The 27,993-nt window shown below is 39.6% G+C and overlaps 1 protein-coding gene across 11 annotated transcripts in view; it reads left to right on the plus strand.

Moving 5' to 3' along the window:
- The window catches only part of plekha7a (pleckstrin homology domain containing, family A member 7a), a 198,178-nt gene that overhangs the window by 45,058 nt on the left and 125,127 nt on the right, over positions 1-27,993 (plus strand). The window contains exon 1 of one of the 11 annotated variants that reach the window (XM_038294825.1): positions 6,635-7,438. The exons of the other annotated variants lie outside the window; for them this stretch is intronic. Coding sequence (XP_038150753.1) covers positions 7,368-7,438 — 71 coding nt within the window. The 5' untranslated portion in view covers positions 6,635-7,367. Of the gene's footprint in view, positions 1-6,634; positions 7,439-27,993 lie in introns of those variants that run through there. 11 annotated transcript variants of the gene reach the window in all.

Raw genomic sequence — 27,993 nt, forward strand, 5'->3', positions numbered from 1 at the left:
GCGATATGCATATGAAGGAGATCACTTCAAATCTAAATCTTTCATGGAAACTCTTTGCTTTTACTAACGTTTTAGAGTCTGGATCAGATCCATCCTTTCAGAGATGTGTCTGATCTGTGGTGTCAGGCTATAGATAGATGTACGAAGAGGGCAAAAAGATGAGAGGATGTGTATTAATAGTTGGAATGTCTGTTTGTGGCTGAAGATGGAAGAATCTGGATCAAAGTTCCCCAGAGATGGTCACAAATGTCCCTCCACAATCCAGACACACAAATAGACAAGGACACACACTGATATATTTATTTACTAAACTAGAGTTTGCATTTTTTTAATATACCTTCATAAATGTTTTTCTTTGCAGCACTTTATTTTTTTTTTTGCAGCTAGAAATAACATGATCACTTTTATAACTGTTTTGATGAAGTTTGATGTTTTTTGACTGATTTAGGTCCTGGTAAGAAAACCAATATTATATACTATAATATAGAGTTCCACCCGGAAGTGACTGAAGTAAGAAAAATAAAATGGTGCTAAAATGAAGCTGAAATCTAACTCTCGGCCTCCGAGATTCAGGTTGAGCTAAGAGGGTTTTCTCCATCACCAACTCTATATCAATACACAGGAAAATATTCAATAATCTATAGCAATTCTGATACCAAGGGGATAAGAAAAATTACAATTAAAACATACTGTTATAAACATTAACAACTCCCCTCATTTAAAGTGACATTTTGTAGGTTTGTGCTAAGAATATTGTTAAAATATCCTTTTTATTTAATTATTTTACAACTAAAACATCATTTGATGAGCAGACTCACACCTCAGTAGTTCAGCGTCTATCAGCCTGTTATCTATTTTCCTGGATTTACTTTGATTGGAAAGTTACTGCATGGTCCGGTGGATGTGACATCAAGCACCTCCATGTTAAGTCAGTCCAACCTAGCAAACAATCGAAGCGTAATACTCAAGAAGGATTTTATGAATGTGTGGAGGCTCAACTCAGACACCAATGGCAACTCCATTGGTTGGCAAATAAATCTATATATCTAAATTCAAGAAATCTAAAATTAACAGTAGTAAAAATCTGTAAAAAAACAAAAACAAAAAAAACAATCGCCTTTAGTATCAATACCACAATTCCAAAAAAGTTAAAAAAAACATCCAGTTACAGTGTTTGAATATCGATATTTTTGGAGAACTGTAGTTAAGAGGCTTTAAACCCAACATGGTTGTTTTTTATACTGGAACATTTACCCACATTAATCTCTTTGGGGCAAAAAGAGGAGAGCATGCAGTGAGGGCTGATTGTGTGGATGGAAAAGCCTTGATGATGTCACAGTTCAGAGGTGAGAGGCTGAAACCCCCCAGTGGCTCAAATCAACACTTGATACAACAAATGTATAGAACGTAGCCTCACAGGACACATATTTTATATATTTGGCTGCTATGATTGTAATAAACTTGTTTCTTGAACATGGCATAAATTGTGACGTTCATTGTGCTCTATATCCAACATCGGGATGTGCTTTGCATCAAGGTGCAGCGCTGACATGTTGAGGTACCTGAGAAGTATTTTCTACATCCTGTTGAATTTACATGTAGAAGCAGGCGGTACTGATATTGGAAGCTCGCCCAGCTTTTTACTTTGGTCATGCTGTTTTTTTAATGTTCAGAGCTGTCAGTAAGGAGACGATTGATGGAAATGTCTTGTGATTGTTGCTGTGTCTGCCTTCATTTCATGGAATTGCTGAAGAAAACAATCTTAAATACAAAATCATCTTCAAGATGAGAGTTTGAAATGGAAATCTAGAGTTACTGAATGGTTAATCTGCCCTCTCTGCTGGTTCATATTTGCTCCGGGGGCAAAATAAAAGTGTTTTTTTAACGGATTTTCTTAGCTGGAAGCTCAGCGGTGACCTTGAACAGGTTTTAGCCAGTCAAGGTGTGTTTGGAGAATGTGTTTGTGCATTTTAAAAACAGCTGCGATGGGGGTTCAGTCTGTAAAACCCAGATAAGCCGAACCACAGGCCCAATCGCACTCTTGCCATCACACCCACTGACATAATGATTCAACACAGCTGTCAAATGTCTGCAAGGCGACATCTTCTGCATCTATGCTGAAGGCTGTGTGCATGTTTGTTGGTTTGGACCATTCTTGTTTTCCTGTGGTGGTATGGGGTATTGTTCTCTCTTCGTCTGCATGTGTTCGAATGTGCGTAAGCTGGAATAATGTCCCTTTAAGTTTTCCTCACCTCTGTAGACGGCGTTGCTGAAAATGTGGAACACGGCTCTTGTTTGAATGCGTCTGTGCGGGGGCGGATTGTGTCCACCTGCCTCTTCAAACAGGGATAACAAACACAGAGACAGAGAGAAGATGCAGCAGCAGCAGGGTCCCCTGTGTTTTCTACCCTGATAAGGTTGTGCTGGATTGAAATTTCTACAACAAAACAGTGAGGGATATACACGCCAACCTCGTTGTTTTTTTACACCTCTCCCCTTCTTTTTTTTCTTCTCCCTCCCTTGCTCCTCACTTTCTTCCTCCTTCTCTCCCTTCTCTCGCTCACATTAGGTCCACCCATCTTTCCTTTCTTTTGTCTGCCTTTCTCCTTCTGGATTCTCAACTCCTTAAAAGTACGTATTGCTCCAGTCCAATTAACCAAGAGATAATGATAGTCCTTAAGGCTTTTTGAATACATTTCCACAAGTAGTAACAGCAGAGGTCATTTGAATTGACCCCAACCATGCCACACCCTTACCCCAGCCAAGCAAACCCAGTTGAATTGATGCCACACACATCCCTATATTAGGTTGATTTTTTTTATAGGTATAAATGTTGCTCCTCTTGCTGTAAAATCTGTCCTATTTCTATTTAGTATAAAAGGAACCAACCAAATGCAAAAGGGCAAAGGCAGCCCCTCTGTTCTTTTTAAAAGACATTTCTTTCTCTCCATATTTTAGACCCTGTGTATATCATCAATTGTAATGAACGAAGAGCTAGTTTGATTGCAAAAGTGCCACAGGCCTTCACATGAACCATTAGTCTATTAATCCACACAGGATAGTGATGCAAGCGGGGAGTAAGTTGGTGAAATGCTGCAAGATTTGAAAGATGAATGAAACATAACTTTTTGCACGTATTTGTGCATTAGTTATACTTTATCACTGAAGAACTTTCATGTTGTTACTTTGATCACAACAAAGTTCATAGTAAAAATGTTTTTAGTGGCTGCATGATTTTAGATGGTCAGACCTCCGCTGGTCAAAACAAAATGTTTCATTTAACATCATATTGCAACAGCAGTCGACTCCCCAGTTTGGCTTAGATTGAAACCGGTTGAGCCCAAAGGGTTTTAGAACCAAATTTCACCCAAAAATATATAATAAAATAAGTCTTAATGAAAAGCTTCGGTACAAGTATTTCAAACATTATTGCAGATGTTCCTGCCCTAGTTAATGTAAATCCCTTTAATGCGTGGCGCCTGGGGAGCAATCAGGGGTTAAGGGCCTTGCTCAGGGAGCCAGAGTGGAGGCTTTGGGAATCAAACTGGGTACTTGAAAACTTGTCAGAGCACAAGCGCACTGCTCTAACCCACTAGGCCAACACTTAAGACATTTCAAGTTAAGTTTATGTTCTAAATCGTTATTATTTAGATACATTTCAATTAAAATATCTAAAATGGTTTTAGGTGTTGATTCTTGTTTTTGTTTCCCCAGTATCGAGTTCTAAATTTGAGTGTTGGGACGAAAGGCGGCCAACATTTGAAAACCCATTTTGTTCCCAGATAGCCATAAATTTAAGGTCTACCTGATAAACAGAACAGCTTTCCCCCAGAACTTTAGCCTTCCTGTTTTCCTCTCAAAAGCTTGCTCTCTCACACAGCCTGAATGAACCTCAGATGAACCTTGAATAGCTGCATATCCTTGGTTTCTTCTACGTAATTCTTAACACCTCTCTGCTAACAAAAAAAGCTTTGGACCTCGTTTGTTATTGAAGGGATGTGGTTGTGCTTTGGTATGTTGAGCTTATTAGATCCTGTAATGTTTGAATTGCTGGTCACCAGTCAGCTGAATTTGTTTTTATCAACTTTAGATATTTCATGAATGTCTTTTCATGCTTGAAACTGTGCATTTTCACGCAGCAAACAAGACTTTATCAGTTAGCTAAAAGGATGCCAGTGAAGTAAGCCATTGTCCTTCATTTTTTTTTCTTTCTTTTTCTGGTGAGTTAGCTTTGGGCAAGATTATATGGTTATTTTTAGCAGCCAGTCTTTGTTAAACTGAGAAGAGATTATTTGGTGTAAAAAAACAACATACAAAATGGAAAACAGGTTCAGTTTGTAGAGAAATGTCAAGTCCTTTTGTTTGGAGATTTTTATCTAAACTAAATACAAATTCATCATATAGTTGAAATGCTATTAGTCACAATTCAGAACACAATGAAAATCAATTACTTCCCTGACCAGTGGGCTACAATCAACCGTTTCATGTTATATGCATACTAAGAAAGCCAGACAGGTTGAATATAAATAAATAACTTTGCTGATAACTAAGAGGGATGAGTCGTGATGTGGCTCCAGCTGAAGGTGATATTTAGCCGCAAAACATTACTTATTAACCACCGAGACTTCTGAGCAGCATTAAACAAGTCCTCATCATTCACTAGATAATTGAGGGATAAAAAAAATAATTTATGACTTATAAGGCTTCTTCCTGCCTATTAAGGATATATTAAAGATGTCTGGATAGATAAAATTAAAGCTGGTGTGGCTGAAAAAAGGTTCTGCAGAGGTTACTCAGTGAGTGAACAATATAGCTTTCCTGTTGATATGAATAATCCCAGTTTCTAAGAAGAAAGAAGGAAATTTAAATTATCATCATTACTTTAATCTTTCACTTTTGTACTACAAACTGATAATAATTTTCTCAAATGTATTAATATATATGCTGGTACCCCATGGCTGTTCATATGGGCAAGAAAAATAAAAATCTAAAATCTAACAACAGCGACTCCAAGAAAAAATGCCGCTTAAACCTAAGATACCAATATTGAAGCATTTAGATAAAAAATTTATTCTATCACAATTTGGCGCAAAGAATTTAAGTCGGATCAAATGAATGAGCTGGATAACTGAATGTGTATGGGATGAATTATGGATGTCACAATACAACTTTATCATTTCCAGTACTATACAGGCATTGCATTAATATTGGCCGATATCTGAAGTTGGTTTGTTATAAACCATATAACTAATATTGGATTAAATCAGCCTGCCAGCTGGTAGAACAACTTTGCTTCAGTTTAAAGATTATGTAACTGATCAGTCAATGATAAAGGGCTCAGTTGTTCTCATACATTTTCTAATATGCTACACAATAACATAAGTATTAAGATTATTCATTATTCATGTCTTATCGTATTGGGTCAATATCTGTATCATCAGAATCTGTGCTGCAATAATAGTATCGCTGTATTGGGACGTACAGCTTTTAAATTTCCGATACGATTAGCTGGTTTATATACGAGGTTTTACATGCAGGTGGATGTGGTTTGATATATATATATATATATATATATATATATATATATATATATATATATATATATATATATATATATATATATATATATATATATATTTTTTATTTTTTTTTTGCTGATAATGGACCAATTTTTCTATGCAGACATCGGATCGCAACATCCCTGTCCTTAATCTGACAGAAATCTTTCCATTAAAGGAAACGTCCTATCATTTTTAGAATAACAACATCTGAAAGTACAAAAGTATGGTATTATTACATACTTTTCAATAAATGATAAGTGTTTTTAGTTAACAGTAATTTCCTCTGAATGTGCTTTAAAGGAGACATCCATGTTTGTCAAAGAACACTACTGCTACCTACCGGTTTGTGACGTCACGGCCGGCTGTTGAGCAAGTCCCAATGCTGTATCTGGTGTATCAAGCTGTATTACTTCCAGCCGCCCTATTAGACTCTAATATCTTTTTAAACATTGGCACTTGGTAACTTCCTGCATAAGACTATTCTTACTTTTGAGTTGCTAGGAATTTCCTGTATAAACCCAACCTAAAGTTGCTGATCACCTGCTCCTTCAGTCAGGTTCATGCACACAGCCTTGTCATTTAGAGACGTGGTTCCCTGAACAGCTGAGATATTATGATGATGATATCATATTAGAAGAGCTTGTCAGTAAGTTCTGTTAAACATGTGTAACTTAACCCAAACAAACTTTACTAACCAGTCTGTCATTTACAGAGGGCATTTTCCTCTTACACTGTCCCTCTAGTTTGGGACAGTGTAAAATGTTTTTTTTTGTTGTTTTTTTGTAAAGAGGTCACCATTAGTGATCATTTAAAGGTGGCAACATTTACATAGCAATACGTTCTTCTGTTTTTGGTATAATCTAGCCTTAGTGCACACCCCCCCTCCAGCAGTGTGTATCCTGCTAGATGACTGTTTCGCGGGAAAAGAAAACGCAGCCCCGTTTTGATAACCTCTTCCTCGTTGCTCTCTCTTTCTCTCTCTCTCCTGGTTGATTCTCTCTCCCGCTGCCATATCCTGCCTTTCTCTCCCTCTCCCTTCCTTTCTGTTTCTGCGCTCAGTTGATCAGCTCTGTTCACTGCCGCTGCCGACGGGAGATCCTGTAATCTGGAGAATAAACGCTTGTGACGGCGGCAGCTGTTTCAGAGGAAAGGTGGATGCAGTAGAGGAACCCTGTGGATTTTACATACTGGTATCATTGAGAGACGGGCTGTGTCACCTGGGAAGTTTAGAGAGAGAAGACTTGTTGAGAAGATGGTATAAACTGCTCGTAATTGATGTCAGAGACTATTAAAAAAAGCTCTGGTTTATCTTGAAGTCTGTCGGATGGGAATCTACGCCTGTTAGCTGAAAACTCTGGTTTGTTTTGAATGACTTCAGGTGATGACACATGCTTCATCACATGGTCTCGGAGGCATCCAGTATCCTGACTGCACCTGGAAGGTAAGGGGAAATGACTGGCTGCTTGCAGGACGAAGGCAGTAACCTATGATTTCACACCTCTCCTGAGGCGGTCCTCCCAGACTCTGCTGAGCAAGACGAGTCGTTTCCAGGTGTCCAGACCTGACTCACCGACATCATCTCATCCCTGGCTGGATTCAGCACCGCGGCTCACGCTCTCACCTCGTCGCGTCTGCCTTCAAACCCGTCGACACCTCTAGCTCTCTTCTCATGGAGCCGATCGAAATTCAAAACAAGTGGCGCTGATTAACGTGCCTCCAGGCAGCCGGAGTCTCATTCCACAGCACTAGAAATAGAGGAAACATCCTGAGCACTTGTGAACTATCGTTACTTGGAACAGGAGCATCATGTGGAATCAGTCGAGCTACTGCAACCACATACCTCACCCTGGATATCCTTTTTACCATGCTCCATGCAGGTACAGTGCCACTACTTCATTTAGTCTCATTTTCACAGCTTTGGACTTTAAATAAGCTAAAAAGGTGTCTGAATTTGCTTTTCTGTAAATACAGAAAATAAATATTTCTTGCTGAATTTGGATTTCTCTTTGGATACTTCTCACTGCCATTAAATCAGCTTGTTGCTCCACTGAGTTAAATAGTTCAGTGCATTCTTCGTCTTTCCCAATACGGCGTAGGTGAAAAGGATTTCAGTATTTCCCAAAGAGGTTTGTGAGAGAACAGGCCTGTCTGGAATGTTATCCTAACCGTAAAACCGGTTTGGCCTGTGCAGGATAATAGGAGTTAATGTGGTTTGTTGGGCTGCAGGAGGTGGTGCAGGTTCACAGGTATGGGTCATTATGTCAGCCTGGATTCCTTCTAAACAGACATTGTTGAGCTTAAAGGCAGTCTATTGAATTATAACCATCTTTATCCCCCAGAGGAAGCCCTTAGGTGAGTGATCTTTTCCTGTTTCCCCCCTCACAGTCACAGCCATCTGAATAACATTAATACTACTATCACTTCCTTTTGTAGATATGATGTCAAATCAGCTCCATCAATCCTGATTCTCTGAGGGGAGATCGGACCTCTGCCCACTCCCGTGTTTCTGTCGGACATTCTAATAGCCTCTAACCTCTGAAGGCGGCTGCAGCTCAGCCAGCAGAATACTAATTCACCCCTAGTAGTTATTTCTAATGATTCTTGGGTCTTGGATCATAATGAGGTCTTTAAAACGAACGGAGGAAAAATATGACAGTCTGAAGCATAGACTTTGTATATTGTATGTCTGTGGGTGTTCACAAGCTGTGGAAGTGGAAGGAGTGGTCTGCATGGGAGGGAGGCCGATAAGTGAGTCATACTTTAGACCAGTGGGCAGGTCATTGACCTGTTAGCTCGTCCAGAGAGAGAGAGAACCCAGGAATCCAGGAAACTGCCCCAAGCTTCAAATCAAACTAACCGCTGCTATTCACTCCCCCTGTGCTCCCTGTACTCTGACTCACTCCCAATGTTCCACTTGTAGCCTGATCACATTTAGCCGAGTAAAGCCGCGTCCAGCGTGCCTCAGATACAAGGCAACAAACTGAATACCTGTAGGGGACGGCCACAAACCTTTTTTCTTAAAGGAATTCTTCCGAATTTCTGTTTTTAGCAATAGAAGAAAACAATTATGGGTGAGCTAAGATATCTGGTAATAAGACAGCTTGTCTCAGAGAACTAAAATATGATAATAGAAAATAAAAAAAGTGGCCTTAAAACAAACTCTCCTAAAAGAATGTCTTTTTTTCACAGGGGCACAGAACAGAATAATAAAACAATAATAAGGGCAATAATTCAATGTTTTATACACTATATTGCCAAAAGTATTTGCTCACCCATCCAAATTATTGGAATCAGGTGTTCCAATCACTTCCATGGCCACAGGTGTATAAATTCAAGCACCTAGGCATGCAGACTGTTTTTACAAACATTTGTGAAAGAATGGGTCGCTCTCAGGAGCTCAGTGAATTCCAGCGTGGAACTGTGATAGGATGCCACCTGTGCAACAAATCCAGTCGTGAAATTTCCTCGCTCCTAAATATTCCACAGTCAACTGTCAGCTGTATTATAAGAAAATGGAAGTGTTTGGGAACGACAGCAACTCAGCCACGAAGTGGTAGGCCACGTAAACTGACGGAGCGGGGTCAGCGGATGCTGACGCGCATAGTGCGAAGAGGTCGCCAACTTTCTGCAGAGTCAATCACTACAGACCTCCAAACTTCATGTGGCCTTCAGATTAGCTCAAGAACAGTGCGCAGAGAGCTTCATGGAATGGGTTTCCATGGTCGAGCAGCTGCATCCAAGCCATACATCACCAAGTGCAATGCAAAGCGTCGGATGCGGTGGTGTAAAGCACGCCGCCACTGGACTCTAGAGCAGTGGAGACGCGTTCTCTGGAGTGACGAATCGCGCTTCTCCATCTGGCAATCTGATGGACGGGTCTGGGTTTGGCGGTTGCCAGGAGAACGGTACTTGTCTGACTGCATTGTGCCAAGTGTAAAGTTTGGTGGAGGGGGGATTATGGTGTGGGGTTGTTTTTCAGGAGCTGGGCTTGGCCCCTTAGTTCCAGTGAAAGGAACTCTGAATGCTTCAGCATCCCAAGACATTTTGGACAATTCCATGCTCCCAACTTTGTGGGAACAGTTTGGAGCTGGCCCCTTCCTCTTCCAACATGACTGTGCACCAGTGCACAAAGCAAGGTCCATAAAGACATGGATGACAGAGTCTGGTGTGGATGAACTTGACTGGCCTGCACAGAGTCCTGACCTCAACCCGATAGAACACCTTTGGGATGAATTAGAGCGGAGACTGAGAGCCAGGCCTTCTCGTCCAACATCAGTGTGCGACCTCACAAATGCGCTTCTGGAAGAATGGTCAAAAATTCCCATAAACACACTCCTAAACCTTGTGGACAGCCTTCCCAGAAGAGTTGAAGCTGTTCTAGCTGCAAAGGGTGGACCGACGTCATATTGAACCCTATGGATTAGGAACGGGATGTCACTTAAGCTCATATGTGAGTCAAGGCAGGTGAGCAAATACTTTTGGCAATATAGTGTATATCAAGTACTTTTGTCTCTGGAGCTACAGGTTCTACCCTACCAGATGAAAACAGTGATCTTATCACAATACCGGTGAAGTTGAAAGGAAGCAGTTTATTAAGCCATCTTTAAATTAAAATTGTAATGATAAAAAAGGAAATTAATCTAGGGGATGAAGTAGTTACTGTTTCTCTACCAATCCATGGCCATAGAAGGGATCAGGACTGGCTCTACAGAGGCCCTGGCCCATGTTGGCCCCTATCTAGAACCGCCCATGGACATATTCCAAAGTAATAATGAAATACAACAGAATTACAGTTTTGGGTGTAAATAAAAAAAGGAGCATTTCTGAACAACTTGCTGTTTATAGGCCTCAAAGTCTCTAATGACATTAGCAGTAAAAGAAAAAGGTTTTGTTGCTCCCATCTCTCTGGACCAGGGGAAATCTGGACCACATGATCCTCCATTGCTCCAAATTCCAATCTTTATCTTCCTTAACAAATCATAGCCTTACTTCCCCAGTTAGCTTAACTGAGTAGGAGTCTTCAGTCCCAATCCCTTTAGTTTGTTTCCCATTCTGTGTCCTTTCACCATTAAACAGAGCCTTGAGTTCTGCTTTTGTTTTTTTTGACTGGATTTGGCCAATCACGATCATTTCAAGACTTTTTCTGAACACATTTCTCCTCATAGATCCCCACGATGTGCCTGGTTTTAAATGCTTTTACAATTCCTAATCCAGTTTTAGCCGTTTCTGACAAAAAAATTACCAATACTGTTTTTTTTTTTTTTTTATTCTAGGCCAATGCAAATTCTAATTATTATGACAACAGTTTAACCAATCCCAGATTTATGCTGTCAATCTTTTCTAGGCTGGTTGTGTTTTACACCAGTATTAACCTCTTTTCCTCCATTTAACACATTTCAAACTAACATTTCAATAAATGTTACCAACACCTCAATTTAAACAAAAGAAGAATAATTATTTTACAAACCAAAGAAACATTAACAATGGATGGTAAATGGAGGGAATGGCAATTAATGCACTTTACATGATTTTCTGGCATGGCTGCTGAATGCGCTAATGAATCTGAAAAGGTGCATGTATACAGCGAAATAAGAAAAAATATCAGCCAAAAACATCATCAGGGCAAAGTATCGCTCTGTCTCTAGTTTCTGCTGTCTCTCTTCTTGATGTAGGCCAGTGGTTTGACCCTTTTTAAACATTTTCCATTTATTAACACAGGGTTAAATTGCTGAAAGATGATTGCCTATTCTTTGATTATCCAATTGGAGGCTGGCATCCCTTAACTTAGTTAAGACTTTTTTCTCAGTCAGGCAGTTTATATATATTTAGATTGGGGGAAGCGATGGCCTTGTGGTCAGAGAGGGAGGTGTTTTGTCATGGAGAGGCAAACATGTTGTCGCTTTGGGTCTCTTAGTGAAACCCTTCCCAAAATGTCGAACGTTAATCATTTACACTGAATATTTTATTAACTGCGGTTTAACACATGAAGTCTCTCTTCTGCGGATCCCTGACAAGAGCCTCACTTCAAAAAGTAGGATTTTTCCCTTGAAGGTGGCTTACAATGAAGTAATTTGTGTTTTAGGCCATATTTTAAATTTGTAATTACATTATCTTCCTGTGCTCCAAGGGATTCTCATCATCTTTAAATCCCTTTAAACCAGAAAACAAACCTCTGAGTAAAGTATTAACTACCTCTCCCACACTTCACAAGGAAAACCTTATTTTTGTTTCCAGTTAATGTTTAAGTGGACATTTTGTGGACTATGAGCAGATAAGGTTTTCTTTCCTTTTTTTACCCAGTGAAATAGAGTACTCTCTAAATATGGATCCTGTCTCATCTGTTATAATTCATAAACATGAGTCAGTAGTTGAATCAAATAAAAACAGTTGATCGTCTGACGTCTAATCTCAGTAAAATTAACTGATCCTTTGCAGAGAATGCTTTAGTTAATGATTGGCTCACCTGTCAACCAGCTCACTGCTGAATCCGCCGAGCTCCGCCCCCTCTCTGCCACCTAATCCGACGTGTTTGAATTCAAACAACAAGGTGCTCATTCGCCGTTTGAGAAAGTCATCAGCCAGATTTTGTTGTTTGGTCTGCTAATCCATCATGAGCCAGCCACATCAGTCAACCATGGAGGCTTGAGGTGAGCTTGAAAGCTTAATGGGGGCTGACATGTTTGCGTAGCTGTCTTGATTGCATTTTTGGTGTTGATTTATGCTTCTTTAGTTGGCATACCTGTCACCTTTTGAATGCTGAGCAAAGCAGTCAATGAGCTGCAGATTTCGAAATGTTGAAGAAATTACGATTTATGTCCATGCAAATAATGGGAAGGAAAGTGGCGTTTACAGACTTCATTAAGTAGAAAACAACTGCAAACAAATCTGCCTCTTAAACTTTACTCTGCTGTGTTTATATGTAGGGGTGTTTATGTATGTGTGTGTGTGTGTGTGGGGGGGTGGATGTATTTAGCAGCCTAATGGAAGCTAAGAGATACAAATGGGTTTAGCCTCAGCAGGAGGTAATTGAAGCAGCTTGTTGGAATGTCTTTACCATAATCCAACGTTTAAAAGTGTGCAGGGCACTGATATATTCACAACCTTCTCACTTTACAGGGCTTCACATTTTAAGACTGTTTTATCAGGATTTTATGTAACAAAGCAACTAGTATCTAAAGTGTATTTAAGATGAAGAAAGTTTGTTTTTTGTTTATTATTTGCAAGAAGAATATGATGAATGTTTGTATTTGCATTCACCCCTCCTCACTCAGAAATGCTGAGATAAACACCTGTTTAGTGAACGGTTTACACACAGGTGAGCTCTGATCTCACTATAGATCCAGATATTCTATTAAGGCAACTGTATGGAGTTAATTTGCTTCCATTATTGTTGCAAACGAAGAAATTAAAAACATTGTCTTTTTTATTTCTTAAATTATTAGTATATTAGTATTTTTTCAAATTTCAGATTCTCAGATTAAGACCCTAAATATACAGCAAGAATTCCAGCAATGCAATACGAATTGAACTTTTCTTTTCACATTGCTTTTAGCAGATCATTTTCGAAAGCCTAATACAAATGCTCGCTCTTAATTTGCACATTAACTAATAAAAATGTTATCGCTAACATCCAGCAGAACAATAGAAATGAGATTTTGCCCTTTACAGTACACGGGAGGAAAGACCGCTGCTAAAGTCAGGAGAATGATCTGTAAAACGTTTTTGAAAATAAAAGCATTTGTAAAAGTCGATCTGAAAAAGAGAAATCTGAAAAACAAAATGTAACGATATATAAAACCTATAAAAAGCTGTGAAAAAAAATTTAATTTGGGAAAAAAAAATAGAATATGAAAAAATGAACATTTAAAAAAATTTGACAAAGAAAATTGAACGTTAAAATGTTAGAAAACAGCACAGTCACTATCAGAACCTTTTTTGATTAAGAAGTTCTTCAAAGTTCATTTCTAGGATGCTTTTATTTCCAATTTCTATTTGCAAAACAAAATTAACTCCATACAATAGAGGTTTGTGGAAGAACATTAGTAAATAACATCCTGAAGATGAAGGAGCAAAGCAGATGGTCTGGGAAAAAGAAAAGTTTAGGGCAGGATTATGTCATGAAGCAGTTTTCCAATATTTTGCTATTTTAACAAAGCGTGGTTAAATCATTTGAAAAGAAGAATAGAATGAAAATGGATCATGTCACAGATACCAGACTACTGCACTTAGGTATGGCCATCCAACTAAATTTAAAGTTTGGCAAACAAATAATCAATTGGTGAAGCAGCCTAAGGGCCTGTGGTAACACAGGCTGTATATTTAGGGAAAACCTCTGCACACTGGATTATTTTGCCATCTCTAACAGGTTTTCATTATAAGACCATTTCCCATTTTACTGTTAAAGAACAGCATCCCCATAGCATGATGCCACCCCCACCATGTCTGAGTGTTCAGAAAGATTTTTAAATTTTCCATTGCACATAGATTTAACTTCCACATTTTCGTATTGACTATTAAATAGCTCATAGGATGCAGAAAAATGCAGGTGTTTTCTTCTTGTCACTCCAGTTATTGTTGAATAGCATCTGCGCAAATGAGCTCCATCACTGCAGCTCCTCAGCAAGAGCTGCAGCAATACAATACAGATGAATATCATTAGAGAAAGAAGCAAGGCTAGCTTTCCCTAAAATTCATTAAGATGCTGCAAGAGGTCAAGAAATGTTAAAGGCAGTATTTAACAGAATTAAAATTTAAAAGTGCAAACTGGTGCATGAAGGAACAGCTTAAATGAGGGTGTGAATATAAAGAAAGGTTACATATACTCAGTGACAAGATGAAAACTGCAATTTTTCAGTGTTTTCTTTCCTAAAATACAGTTTGTCACAAAAAAAGGTGCAGCACATAGAGATAAACTGAATGTGTTGCCGTAGCTAGTTAAAACAAACTGAAAAGAAGAGAGTTTAGTTGAAAAAAGGTTTTACAGCCTTTCTTCTGTTGTTAATGTCCAATAATAGCATGTCAGTTTCTGAGACATCCACTACTCTTGAGTGTTGACATGCAGCTCCGCTTGTGTTGCTGAGAGGCTTTGACAGAGCCAGTTCCCCTCGCCTGAGGATCTCTGCGAGGGCAGCCTCACGCCACAAAGCCTTAGGCTTTCACAGCAGCAGTCATTTATGGGACCGCACCACAGAGAGAGCTGCCATAGCTGCAGTTGTCTCTGGAGTTGGGGTTCTATCTGTGGTTAGAGTGGTGTGGTAAAATAAGGGTCGATGCCAACTGCATGTCACAACACAGGCAGAAACCACAATCAAGGCAGGTGGATCATTTTCTCTGAGAGGAGCAAACAAAACGTAAAGATAATAGAAGAGAACTGGTGAAATGATCAAATTGTTTTTTTTCATCTTTAATTTCTGATTTATTTTTTAATGGATTTTAACACCAGCAAACTTTGACGTGTAAACAGGATTTCAAATTAGCTAATTAATCTAACAAACATTCACTGCAGAGAGAACAAAATATATGTTACAGGTTTGTTTTACCTATTAAACATGGATTTAACATCAGGTCAGAGTGATTATTCTCTCTTCAGCCCAAAATGTATCCCGAATTTGGTAACAAAAAGAGTAAAATCTTTTACTTGCTAACATATTTTTAGTTAAAAAAATTTCAGTTTAAACAAAAATTGAAGTTTGAAAAAAAATTGTGAAAAAGGACAATTAAAAGATACACTGCGTAACTTTTAATCCAAGTATTACATAAAATTGAAATGCATTAGATCATATTTTAGGGTAATATCGTATCAGTCTGAAAAGGAGCTGATTTCAAAGACAGGACCAGGGTTGGAACCAATCAGGTAACTACGGATGTGGAAAAGCTCTTACAGCTTCTAGTTGTTGAAATTTTAACGATGTATTCGGCGTTTTTGGGACATAGTATTAAAGGGCATCTTTAAAACATTGCTTTGTTGAGGCAGCAGTCTTTACTGATATTGTTGCAGAAAAGCTCTGTGTTTAAATGAAATTTTTGTGCAAGTGTAAAGTCCCGCCTACTGCTCTGTGATTAGTTTGTCGCAGAGTCTGAGTATTGCCAGACTGACTGGGTGCTGATGCTGCTTTCAGCCTGCCCTTCTCACAAACTTTCCTTGTCGGTTGAAAGTGTCTGATCTTTCTCTGAGTGAGTCCTGAGATCCTGCAATACAAGAGCCAACTAACACTGTTGTTAGCCAACAAACAAATCTGACCCTTACCCGATCAGACAGATTTTTGGTTCTCGGTTGTAGCATTTAACCTAGAATGGTGAACGTGGCCTTATCTGTACACAAGGACCTCCACGTCTTTTCATTCAAATCGTCCAAAGCCTCCATGTCCCTCGTGGTGCCCTCTGGGGTCCTACGAGAGACTGGGGTCCAGGGCCCTTTGTTAAGGGCTGCCTGTTTTCTGTATGACCAAAGCAGGAGCTTGGTTCGCATTGCCGGCAGTAAGTCAGACCTGTTCCCGGTGCATGTTGGTCTCCGCCAGGGCCGCCCTTTGTCATCGGTTCTTTTCATTACAATTATGTACAGAATTTCTAGATGCAGCCAGGGACCGGAGGGTGTCCGGTTTGGGAACCTCAGGATATCATCTCTGCTGTGTGCAGATGATGTTGTCCTGTTGGCCTCATCAAATCAGGACCTTCAGGATGCACTGGAGCGGTTTGCAGCAGAGCATGAACAGGCCGGAATGAGGATCAGCACCTCTATATCCAAGGCCATGGTTCTCCACCGGAGAAAGGTGGACTTCCCTCTTCAGGTCGGTGGAGAGTCCTTGTCTCAAGTGGAGGAGTTCAAGTATCTCAGGTGGCCAGAATTAGCGTCCTTTCCTTTCCTTTCTGAGATGGGGTGAGGAGCTCAGTTACCAGGGAGGAGCTAAGAGTAGAACCATTGGTCCTTCACGTTGAAAGGAGCCAGTTGAGGTGACTCGGGCATCTGTTCCGGATGCCTCCTGGTCGCCTCTCTCAGGAGGTGTTCCATGCATGTCCCATTTGGAGGAAGCCCCGTGGAAGGCCCAGGACACGCTGGAGAGACTATGTCTCTGAGTTGGCCTGGTGTTGCCTTGGGGTCCCTCCAGAGCAGCTGGAGGAGGTGTGTGTGGAACTGGAAGTCTGAGCATCTCTGTTTAGACTGCTGCATCCGCGGCCTATTCCCTTTATAAAGTGGAAGAAATGGATGGACTTGTACTCAATAAATATTTGCTAACTTGATACTGATGTCTACTAAATTTAAATAAAAGATTTCTTTGCCACTTTGTTTAGCCATAGAGATAATCCATCAAGTCTTTTTCATGCCACTTCTATTTAATTAGCATATTGCATATTTTTCTTAGCATTCTTCTGTGTGATATTACGTATCATCTATGGAAGAAAGATTAAAGTCTTTCCCCCCCCCCCTCATGGTTAAATAAATACAAGCTTTTCTTGCACCCATCCCTTCACTGAGAATCTTCACTGGCACAGACTGAGCAACAGCACAGTGGAGATGATGGAAAAATTGTACATCTATTACATTTCTAAAGTGCAAAGCAGATACACAACAGTCTTGGCAATATAAGCCTGATATATTTTATAGTTTAGATCACAAAAAAGGTTTTTGTTTTGCAGTTCATTTACGAATAAAATGGGTTTCTTTACACCATTATTTCCATCACTTATCAGCTAAAGAGTAACTCAAAAAAAGTAATGGAAGTGTTTTTAACTGGAGTATATACTGTTGTGTTTAAGATGTTTTAGTATCTGAAAAGAGATTAGGTTTCATTTATTCTGAACCGGGCAATGCTTAGTGAATGTTTGGGATGCCAGTCATTTCAAAGAGAAACTGAAGAGTTTCATCATTACAGTATTACCCAGCAATGATATCTAGTAAATATTTTTCTCATTGTGACGCATAGAAGCAACTAATCTAAAAAATGGAACAGACTTAGCATGAGGGGCAACAATATTGAAATCCTTTGTTGTATTTTAAGCATAGACATACACTATATTGCCAAAAGTATTTGCTCACCTGCCTTGACTCACATATGAGCTTAAGTGACATCCCGTTCCTAATCCATAGGGTTCAATATGACGTCGGTCCACCCTTTGCAGCTAGAACAGCTTCAACTCTTCTGGGAAGGCTGTCCACAAGGTTTAGGAGTGTGTTTATGGGAATTTTTGACCATTCTTCCAGAAGCGCATTTGTGAGGTCGCACACTGATGTTGGACGAGAAGGCCTGGCTCTCAGTCTCCGCTCTAATTCATCCCAAAGGTGTTCTATCGGGTTGAGGTCAGGACTCTGTGCAGGCCAGTCAAGTTCATCCACACCAGACTCTGTCATCCATGTCTTTATGGACCTTGCTTTGTGCACTGGTGCACAGTCATGTTGGAAGAGGAAGGGGCCAGCTCCAAACTGTTCCCACAAAGTTGGGAGCATGGAATTGTCCAAAATGTCTTGGGATGCTGAAGCATTCAGAGTTCCTTTCACTGGAACTAAGGGGCCAAGCCCAGCTCCTGAAAAACAACCCCACACCATAATCCCCCCTCCACCAAACTTTACACTTGGCACAATGCAGTCAGACAAGTACCGTTCTCCTGGCAACCGCCAAACCCAGACCCGTCCATCAGATTGCCAGATGGAGAAGCGCGATTCGTCACTCCAGAGAACGCGTCTCCACTGCTCTAGAGTCCAGTGGCGGCGTGCTTTACACCACCGCATCCGACGCTTTGCATTGCACTTGGTGATGTATGGCTTGGATGCAGCTGCTCGACCATGGAAACCCATTCCATGAAGCTCTCTGCGCACTGTTCTTGAGCTAATCTGAAGGCCACATGAAGTTTGGAGGTCTGTAGTGATTGACTCTGCAGAAAGTTGGCGACCTCTTCGCACTATGCGCGTCAGCATCCGCTGACCCCGCTCCGTCAGTTTACGTGGCCTACCACTTCGTGGCTGAGTTGCTGTCGTTCCCAAACACTTCCATTTTCTTATAATACAGCTGACAGTTGACTGTGTAATATTTAGGAGCGAGGAAATTTCACGACTGGATTTGTTGCACAGGTGGCATCCTATCACAGTTCCACGCTGGAATTCACTGAGCTCCTGAGAGCGACCCATTCTTTCACAAATGTTTGTAAAAACAGTCTGCATGCCTAGGTGCTTGAATTTATACACCTGTGGCCATGGAAGTGATTGGAACACCTGATTCCAATAATTTGGATGGGTGAGCAAATACTTTTGGCAATATAGTGTATTTAAACTAGTTAGCTCCAGTCATCCACTGTATTCTGCTTTGTCATGAAGGCTGCATTAGCATGTTGCTCAACTCCCAAACTCAGATTTACATTCTTGCCAGAAACCATTGTGAGTAAATGTCAGCCCTTCTTGTGATTCTTGTCATGCTTCATCCTTTCCGATGCACAAGACAATGTCAGTACACTAATCATTTTGCTTTACATAGCAGAAGTTTTTAGATTCTATCACACAAAACAGCTGGAGTTGAGCGGAAAAGCTCTTTTTATTTGTTGGACGTAGGTCCATGCTTTGGAATAAGTGGTATGATCAATGATCAACTGTCATAAAACGTGTTTCTTGAAAGTAAAAAAATGAACCTTAAGCATAAGCTACTATAAAGTTGAATAAAACAAAAGGTGTATTCTATTAAAAGCCAAAACAAAGACCTTCACTCTGAATTTAGCAAAGCTGGACAATGGAGGGACGATGCTGTTACTTTGAAATGTATGGTGCTTTACAAAATTACTTTTTCCACTTCCTAAATCTCCACGTTGGGGCTTTCCTGAGACCACCTTCTTCTGATGGTCTCTTTATGGTTCTGCATGATGAGATTCCTGGTTTGCCATTCAAACTTGGATGAAAATAAATGACTCACCCATCGCTCTCTGGGTTTTTCTCCTGTTGTTTAGTCTGAGTTGCGTAATTCTGCCATCTAAATCTTCATTAAGAATGTGATCCCACCTCAATCTGACACAGCTACCAGGTGTATCCTGCAAGGCTGAGCCAGACACCCTCCCAGGCATTGCATTATGGGATGTAGTAGAGTGAGCTGATGTCTTTTTCATTAATGCAAGAATCCCTATACAGCTTATAAAATATCCTCTTGAAATCCATTAAGCACTCCTCTACTAATATATATTTTTTTCTAAAATAGCACCTTGGAAAATAAAAGTAAAACGGCAAATACTTCTTTCTTAAAAATGAGTGAAAGTAGAGCCTCTTCCTGCTCACGTTTCAATGAAAACCCCAAGTCTAATCCTTCTAAACTGATTCCAAAGCTGAGTCAAACGAGAACTGTTCAATAGTTGTTGCCATCTTCCTTGTTGTGCTTTCTACAGTGTCGCACAGCTTTGTCGTCACGTCCTCAAAACCCCGCCCACTTTGCGTCCAGAAATTCAAACGGCATCTCTGCATTGTGATTGGCCCACCAGTTCTAGGGCCTGGGACATTGATCGAGGCTAGACCACTCGCAGGCAAAAATTATTTTGGCTTCTGGCGGGTGGGGCTAGTTTACTAGGCTTCCATTCTTCCATAAGTGTCCACAGATTAAAAGTAATCCAGCATATTCATAATAAAAATATTAGTTGATTACAAAATCACCCCATAACGTCCAGTTGTTGACAACAGAAAAGTTGGCTGGTCTTAGCTAATTCTCAGTATCTATTTACTGCTACTAAAATTTACTAATACTTATTTCCTCAGTTGTTGGCCCTCGATCTTTGGTATGGTTCTTTACATGGTTCTCTTACCTACAAGACAAAAGTGTCCGCATCTTTTTATGACAGGATTTGAGCCAGATACAGTTGCTGAAATCTCACATCTTGTCACTTCCTGTCAGCCAGTGACGCACCGAGTAGCATGATATTACTCCTCATAGAGTCCTGCTGTTATTGGTTAAGACAACTCCAAGCTGAGTGTTAACAGTGGCCCTATTTTTTTTTAAAGTTTGGATGCTGAATTTGTTTTATTACAATGCCTAAGGCTGAAAAAAATAAAATAAAATACAGCTCAGAAAAGGCATTGGGGCTTATTTTAGCTTGTAAAGGAGCAGTTTCACTAACTTTTATAGATTTTTATTTTATCATAGGTGTAAATTCTACATTTTGTCATATACACTGATTCTAAAAAAAAAAAGTTAAAAATACTTGCTTCATAAAGGTTTTGTGGTCATCAAAATGCCGTAATTCTATGGGTCAAATAGTACAGCAAAGCATAGTAAAAGCATTTGTCATGTTTGAACTGATGCAGCTTGGTCTGTGTTCATTACTCTACTATTATATATCAGAAACTAGAGAGTTTTAGCTTTCAAATAATGTATTGCAAATGTAATTTGGGCTTACAGTTCCTAAGTTATTTGCTTTTCCATTTGGGCATGCAAAATAGGCGAGGGTTTCCCTAAATGAGGTTGATGTTTAAAATCCCCAGAATTGGCATTACATTTTTGTTCTGATAAATAAGATGGATCTCTAACAGGTGATCTGTATTCAGCTGCCCCGCAGCATGATGCTGCCACCACTGTGGGGATAAATTAGAAATGAAATAATTTTTATTTGAAATCTTTCGGATTCCTTTTTGAATTATGGTTAAAATATTGACTTATTTGTTAAATAGAAGTTGTGGTTTTATTGTTGTGAAAAGTCGATGCAATCAGCTGGTTTTCCTTAGATAGAAAACCTTGAGCCTGTCTGTTGCATGATCTGGTTGGATTGTCTCTGTAAAGTGCATTGAGGTGACATGAGTTGTGAATTTGCACTATATAAATAACCTGAACTGAATTGAATAGTTCCCTTTATATATAGCCGCTAAGTATTATTTTTTTTTAGCTGTGACGAGGGGAAGGCAGAACCCCATACTTTTATTCCTCGAACCAAATTGTAGGATTGTGATACCTTGCTCGCTCCGTTCACCATCTGTTGAAACCTTTTGAGCTCGCCAGACTACCAAGTGTCACATTACGACCCAGCTGGCTCAGCCCGGCAGAGCTGTAATCCCTGCCTAATCTGAGAAAGCTCCAATCAATGAATGCGCTGTACGTACATGAGGAGGCAGAAAAACACAACAAATTTACACACATAATTAGAAAAATCAATGCAGAGAAATGAAATGATGAAAGGAATCTTGTACATTTAGGCTTGCAAGGATTAGTATTTGTTGCATAACGAGCATGTGTTTTTTTTTATGCAGCTGAAGGATGTACAGAAGCATATGTGTTGTGAAATCTATACTTACATTAGCAGTTATGTATGTGTGACTTTGTGAAGACAAGCATTAGTATGTTTGGCATGCCAGCAAGGAATAAATGTGCAGTCTGTTGCGGGGGTAAAACAGTAAAGTAGGACAAATGGGAAAGCCCCAACAGATTTCAATCACATTTATTTCACTTCCCACATTGGCAACACCAGACAAGAAGAAAGTCTGTCTCACTATAGCCTCGCTGGACTCAGTGAGGGAAGCGTGGGCTGCTTTAAAACTAGAGTGATTTTCCTTAGTGTCACTGGCTACACTATCTCTCTGTTCCAACTATTGACAGCTAAATAGCCTTTTTTGCACCAGTGTTTTTGCAACAAGGGTCGTTGGTTTTAATAATTATCAGCAGTTACTTCTAAAATAGATTCTGGCTGATGTGAGAAGCAAAGTATAAAAGACTCCATGTGCGACGTGCGATATATGTAGTGCCTGATTTTCTCGGCTTGGAAACTTTTCTTCAGTTTGTGGGCAGATTGGCTGTATGGGTAAAAACAAAAAAAGTTTGCATTCCAGTTTAGTCCTTCTACAACCAAGATTGTCAACATCTATAACGCCAAATATCAAAAACACTGCTATCGGTTCTAATTAAAAAAGTTAAAAAACAAGTAAAAAATCAGATTTCCACTGGACTTTGTTTTCCAAATTGAAGACGTTTTGCTTTCCACCCAGGAAGCGAAACGTCTTCAACTTGGAAAACAAAAGCAAGTGGTTTGTTAACTTTTTTAACGTTTTTTGGAATAACAATGACCTGGATAACTGAGAATCTCCACCAGCATGTTGCTTTTATGGATGTCCTGATGCAACTTTTTAATTTCTGATACAATATCAATATTTCAGCTTTGAGAATTGGCCAATTCAGATGTTTAGCCGATACAGTATTGGCATGAATCATACCAACTTCTATTACTCATTTTTATACTGTAGCATGTTTGAAAAGAAGTGGATTTGGTAAATTTTTAAAACTTGGTTTTCAGTGTGAGTAGCCATCTTTCATGACTGACGGGGGTTCTGGGAAAGAAACACAGCTATCTGTGTCTCAGCTGTCTCTAGGAGAGAAACAGGGCTAAACACTAAAAACATGGCCAACCGTATCACCAACAATTTTTGTTAAAAATAGTAGCCCAGCTGATATCTCCCTTTGGGATGGTGTCACAGCTAAAGAGAGCACCAGACCAAATATGGCTGCTATGAGGAGAAACAATAGAGAGAACATGAACTTAAAAGTTCAAATAGCAGGTAATGCAAAATAGGAGAGTTAAGTAGAATGTAGAAGAGAGAGGGACATTTTTAATGTCCTCCATCGGCCTAAGTCTATAGCAGCATAGACTTAGGCCACCTTTTTAAGGTTTTTATTTCTCAGAAAAACCAGCTAATTGCAGGTCTCTATTTCACATAAGTGATGGTTGTTTTGGGGACTTATGATTCAGTTTGTTTAAGTACCATAAATAAGCAATGGACACATTTAAAAAAATAATTGGTATCTTTTGATACTTACTATGACTCTAATTACCGTTCACTATTTAAAGGAATAGTACACCCAAAACATGATTAGCCTTCATTTTCTACTCACCTCCATGCTGAACAACACTCTGGAGTACTTTTTTGATATCTCAAATGCATCTGGAGATCTGGGAGGCTTCTTGCTGTCTGCTGACATTCAAATAATGGAGGTCCATGGCGCCCGAGACAGAAAGGTCCATAAAAGTCCACAAAAACGTGTCAATATTCCTCCATACTGCTCGTCCAATGTAATCCAAGTGTCCTGAGTGGGTAGCATCCAGAATTTACTCGAAACGAAGTCATTTAGAATGTTTTTAGAGCATAAACAGTAGTGTATAGGATTTCCTAATAGCGCCCCCATGCGCGCTCACGATTCTACGGAAGCCGGCAGACCAAACCGGAAGAAAGTGCGCATTCAGCGTCTGGTCTGCCGATAATGCAAGCGTAGAAGAAGAAATGTGCTGTTTACCTGTGCAAAGAAAGAAACAACGAAAGAAAAATGTCTGAGGACTTCAGTGTTGAGGAAGAGCATGAGTTCTTTGCCGAGCTGAATGCGCTGGTTTGGTCTGCCGGCTTCCGTAGAATCGCGAGCGCGCATGGGGGCGCTATTAGGTAATCCTATACACTACTGTTTATGCTCTAAAAACATTCTAAATGACTTCGTTTCGAGTAAATTCTGGATGCTACCCACTCAGGACACTTGGATTACATTGGACGAGCAGTATGGAGGAATATTGACACGTTTTTGTGGACTTTTATGGACCTTTCTGTCTCGGGCGCCATGGACCTCCATTATTTGAATGTCAGCAGACAGCAAGAAGCCTCCCAGATCTCCAGATGCATTTGAGATATCAAAAAAGTACTCCAGAGTGTTGTTCAGCATGGAGGTGAGTAGAAAATGAAGGCTAATCATGTTTTGGGTGTACTATTCCTTTAACTTGTTGCTGCTGAGAATAATGAGCTCAGCACTGAGATGACCTACCACACGTTAACGCTGTCAGTTAAATGCATCCAACAGTGATGGGATGTCTAATGGGCTAACACTAACAGAATGCCTTACAGTGTGCCAGTTTACTCTGTTTAATTCGATTTCACTCACTGATGTTTTAATCAAAGCAATGAGCATGCCTCATTATCTAAATTAAACAAGGGAGCAGGGGGTTTGACTTGGTCACAGATTGAATCATATGAACCTGGAATGCATGATCAGTAACCGATTAGGTTTAGCTGCACATCAATTAGAGGCCTGTTCTTCCACAGGTTTCAGTAAGTGCTTATAAGAAAAATAAATGTTTAGGTTTGTATATACAATTTTTTACAGACTGGAAGAAAAAAAAACGTTAATCATAACATTGTTATAAATTAAAATGTTATTTGAAAACATCAGGCTCATGTCAAGCCTCTGTTTATTATTTTATTTAGAAATCTTTGAAAAACTTGAGCAGCTCTGTGATGCAGCTTTTTTAAAAGTAGGCTTTGGTTTGTAACCGAGCCTCTGCTCCTCCACACTGAAAGGAGTATATTGTTTGGGGTTTTATTAGGACACCCACAGGGTGCTTTTTCTAAAAATGTCCCCCTTAGGTAACCCAGTTCCATCCAGGCTGAGCGATTATTTTGATCGGCGATTAATCTGTTGACATTTTTTTTCAGCTAATTGGTTAATATGGGAATATTAAACAATGCCTAATAGGAGACTTTTTACAAAGTTTGAACAAAGTGAAGCTGAAACGAAGCCACTTAAAACGTTCTGGATACAACACATTTACTGACAAAGAAGGTTTTTCATCTTAAATGCCAAATGAAAACACATATTGCATAAAGTTTCAATTTATTGCTGCTCTAAATGGGTTGTTCTTTTGGCAAACAGCATGTTTTGAAGTCTCTATGCTCCAGTTAACAGCTATTAAAATACTAAACTTTATGATTAATTGTTTAAACCTTAATCCCAACTCAGAACCTCCTAGAGGGATTATATCTGCCTCTCCAGCCTGGAAACCTTTTCAGACCTTTAAATACAAGCTGGAGATGAGGGCACCCTTCTGGGGCCAAGTGCCTCAGTGACCTTGGATAGGCATAAACAATTGATCTTTAGCATTGTGATATAAAAAAGAAAAACACTGGATTATTATTTTTTAAGTTTATGAAGCCCTGTGCAGATTAAGTTGATCATAGCTTAATATTTTCTACGCCCTAGATCAATTAACTTTTATCTTATTCTTTGGGATTCATGCATCTCCAGTGTTTTTTCTTCATTAAGTTCTCTGCGTGTTCAGATATTTAAAACTTAATTTACTTTTTCAATACTCCCTCATCAGCAGACTTAATTGCCCACAAAAATATTTAGTCAATCCTTCCTTTCTTCTTTTTGTAGACTCTCTGTAGCTGCAGCTAAGATTGGACTTTTCAGTCATGCATACATACAATGACACAAGTATATCAAAACCTCTCCTCTCCGGTCAGGATACTGTGAAGTGCTCTGAATGTGAATTCAGTGCTGACTTTTCCATCCATTAGCATGCCAGGCTGTCAGTCTCCATGCTGACACCGTCTTTCTGCCTGAAAACATCTCTCCTGACATGAACATTCCCTTTTCCTCTAAATGTTCGAATCTTTTTCCTCTGCAGATTGCCTCTGATGTTTGGCAATATTATTGCACTAGACAAAAGTGGAGACTTATCTGAAGCAAAAGATGGTCTCATCTTGACATTACCATAGCAACAAAATGTCCCAAGTATTCTCTTAAGAGCTTGGAGGGTTTGTTTCTGCCTTGTGGCATCACCATTAGCAACAGAGGTGGACGCCACTCTGTCTGCTGTCCCTGATTGGTTCTGATGGACTGGCCTATTAGACCCGCTGCCATTCCTTTACCCCTCTCCAATAAAATAGAACCACAATCAAGACAGTACGGCTCATCAGGGATGAAGAGTCCCAATCCAGCTCCTTGATGAAACTCAAATTAATTGTCAGAGCTGCTTTATAGCCTGTCCATGGTGAGAGGAGCTGCTGCAGTGTCTTTTGTATGAGATGGCTGCAGCAAGCAACAAAAATATCGAAAAAGGTGTCAAATTATACGAATAGCTTCGGTTTGTCAAAATGTATTTTCAGCTTTTTCGATAAATATCATCTGTGACAGCAGGATATACAGAAAATGAAGTGGAAAATCAAGGACATGACAAAAGGGGAGGCATGGCATTTTTTTGTCATATCCAGCCCAGAGGTTGTGTACGTTTGGGGGCGTAAAGGTTGATTATGACAGAATCAATAGAAATAGGATCAGATCAAAGCGAAGGACGTCAACGACGTCTCAGGAGGAACAAAAGATTTAATTTGGGTAGCTTTAGAGGACACTTGGCTATGTTTCGTAGAGAAAAACTTTAAAAGTCTGCAAGGCACACAATAGTAATTTTGTACATCATTTTAGTGGCTGGTTTGAGATGGCGGGAGAAAGGAGAACTTTTGAGAGTGCATGCCACATAATGTTCAAAATACTTCCTATCATAGATTGGATGTCCTTCATAAGGCTTAGAGAAACATGAGGTTTCACCACAATTTCACCTTTCAGGTTTGACCTTCGACCCTTTTTTATGAGTCACTGCTGAAGATCAGCCTGTACAAAAGATGACCTTCATCCATAAGTTATGCATGACTTTATTAGAAGGAAAATAATAAGACCTAAAAAAAAAAACTTCTCAGCAAATCGCTTCTTTTGAAAACCATACAGTAGTTTCCCAAAACCCTTCCCCTCACTTAATTCACTTTCCATTGTGCTAACAATGAGGCTGTTAGGGCACCAAGTGCAGTAAGAGGGCTAATTTTAGTGCCGCCCTTTTATGAAATAAGCTTTAGCATTGTTCTCTCATCTAAACACTCTCCCCAATCACAGGGTTTCATTCGGCTGCAATGTCTGTTTGCACTAATGCAGAATATTTCCATTATTTCTGCAATAAGACATTTAATAAGCACTCAGTCGAGGGAAGAGCAGCTATAATTACAGTCAGCTGGGTGTTGAGGTGGGGAGGAGGGGGCAAATACATCACGGCTATTTTGAATGTGGACAAGTGTCAAACAAGGAGTGATCTGATTTGTGTAGAGCTATCAGGAAATGCTTCTGGAGGAGGTCTGGGTAATTACAAAGGATTTACTCTCAAAGTGTGGAAGACAGACAGCTTAAGTGGTAAAACGGATGCATGCCGTGTTGCTGGAGACGCTTTAAATGTCAGCTGGTGTGTATTTGTCCCGGTTTGACTTTGAAGCAAATTGTTCTGAATGTTTTTAAACTGGGGCTGAACATATTGGGATTATTCCTACAGTTTTCAGAATTAACCACAAAATTATTCCTTTTCTTCTTAGTTGTAAGTCAAGATGTGAGACAAATATTAGTCTGTGAAATTAAAAGATTTTTTTTGTTATTTATTTATTTTTGATTGGGACTAGGCACATTATCATTATGTCAGCTTAAATATCAATGTATATATGCCAGATTTTACATTAGCAAAACAGCTGATTTGCATCCGCTGTCCTAAGGCAGGTAAAAACAGTGATCATTAAACAAGACGGAAGAGAACAGAATGGACACAAACAGATAAGATGCCAATAACATGAAAACAAAATGAAATTAGGTTAACAGGCCCAATAAAACAGATCAATTCACCTGTGAACACATGTCTG

This window comes from Cyprinodon tularosa, unplaced genomic scaffold (assembly GCF_016077235.1).
Source record: "Cyprinodon tularosa strain WSP-4 unplaced genomic scaffold, ASM1607723v1 ctg346, whole genome shotgun sequence".
NCBI lineage: Eukaryota > Metazoa > Chordata > Actinopteri > Cyprinodontiformes > Cyprinodontidae > Cyprinodon > Cyprinodon tularosa.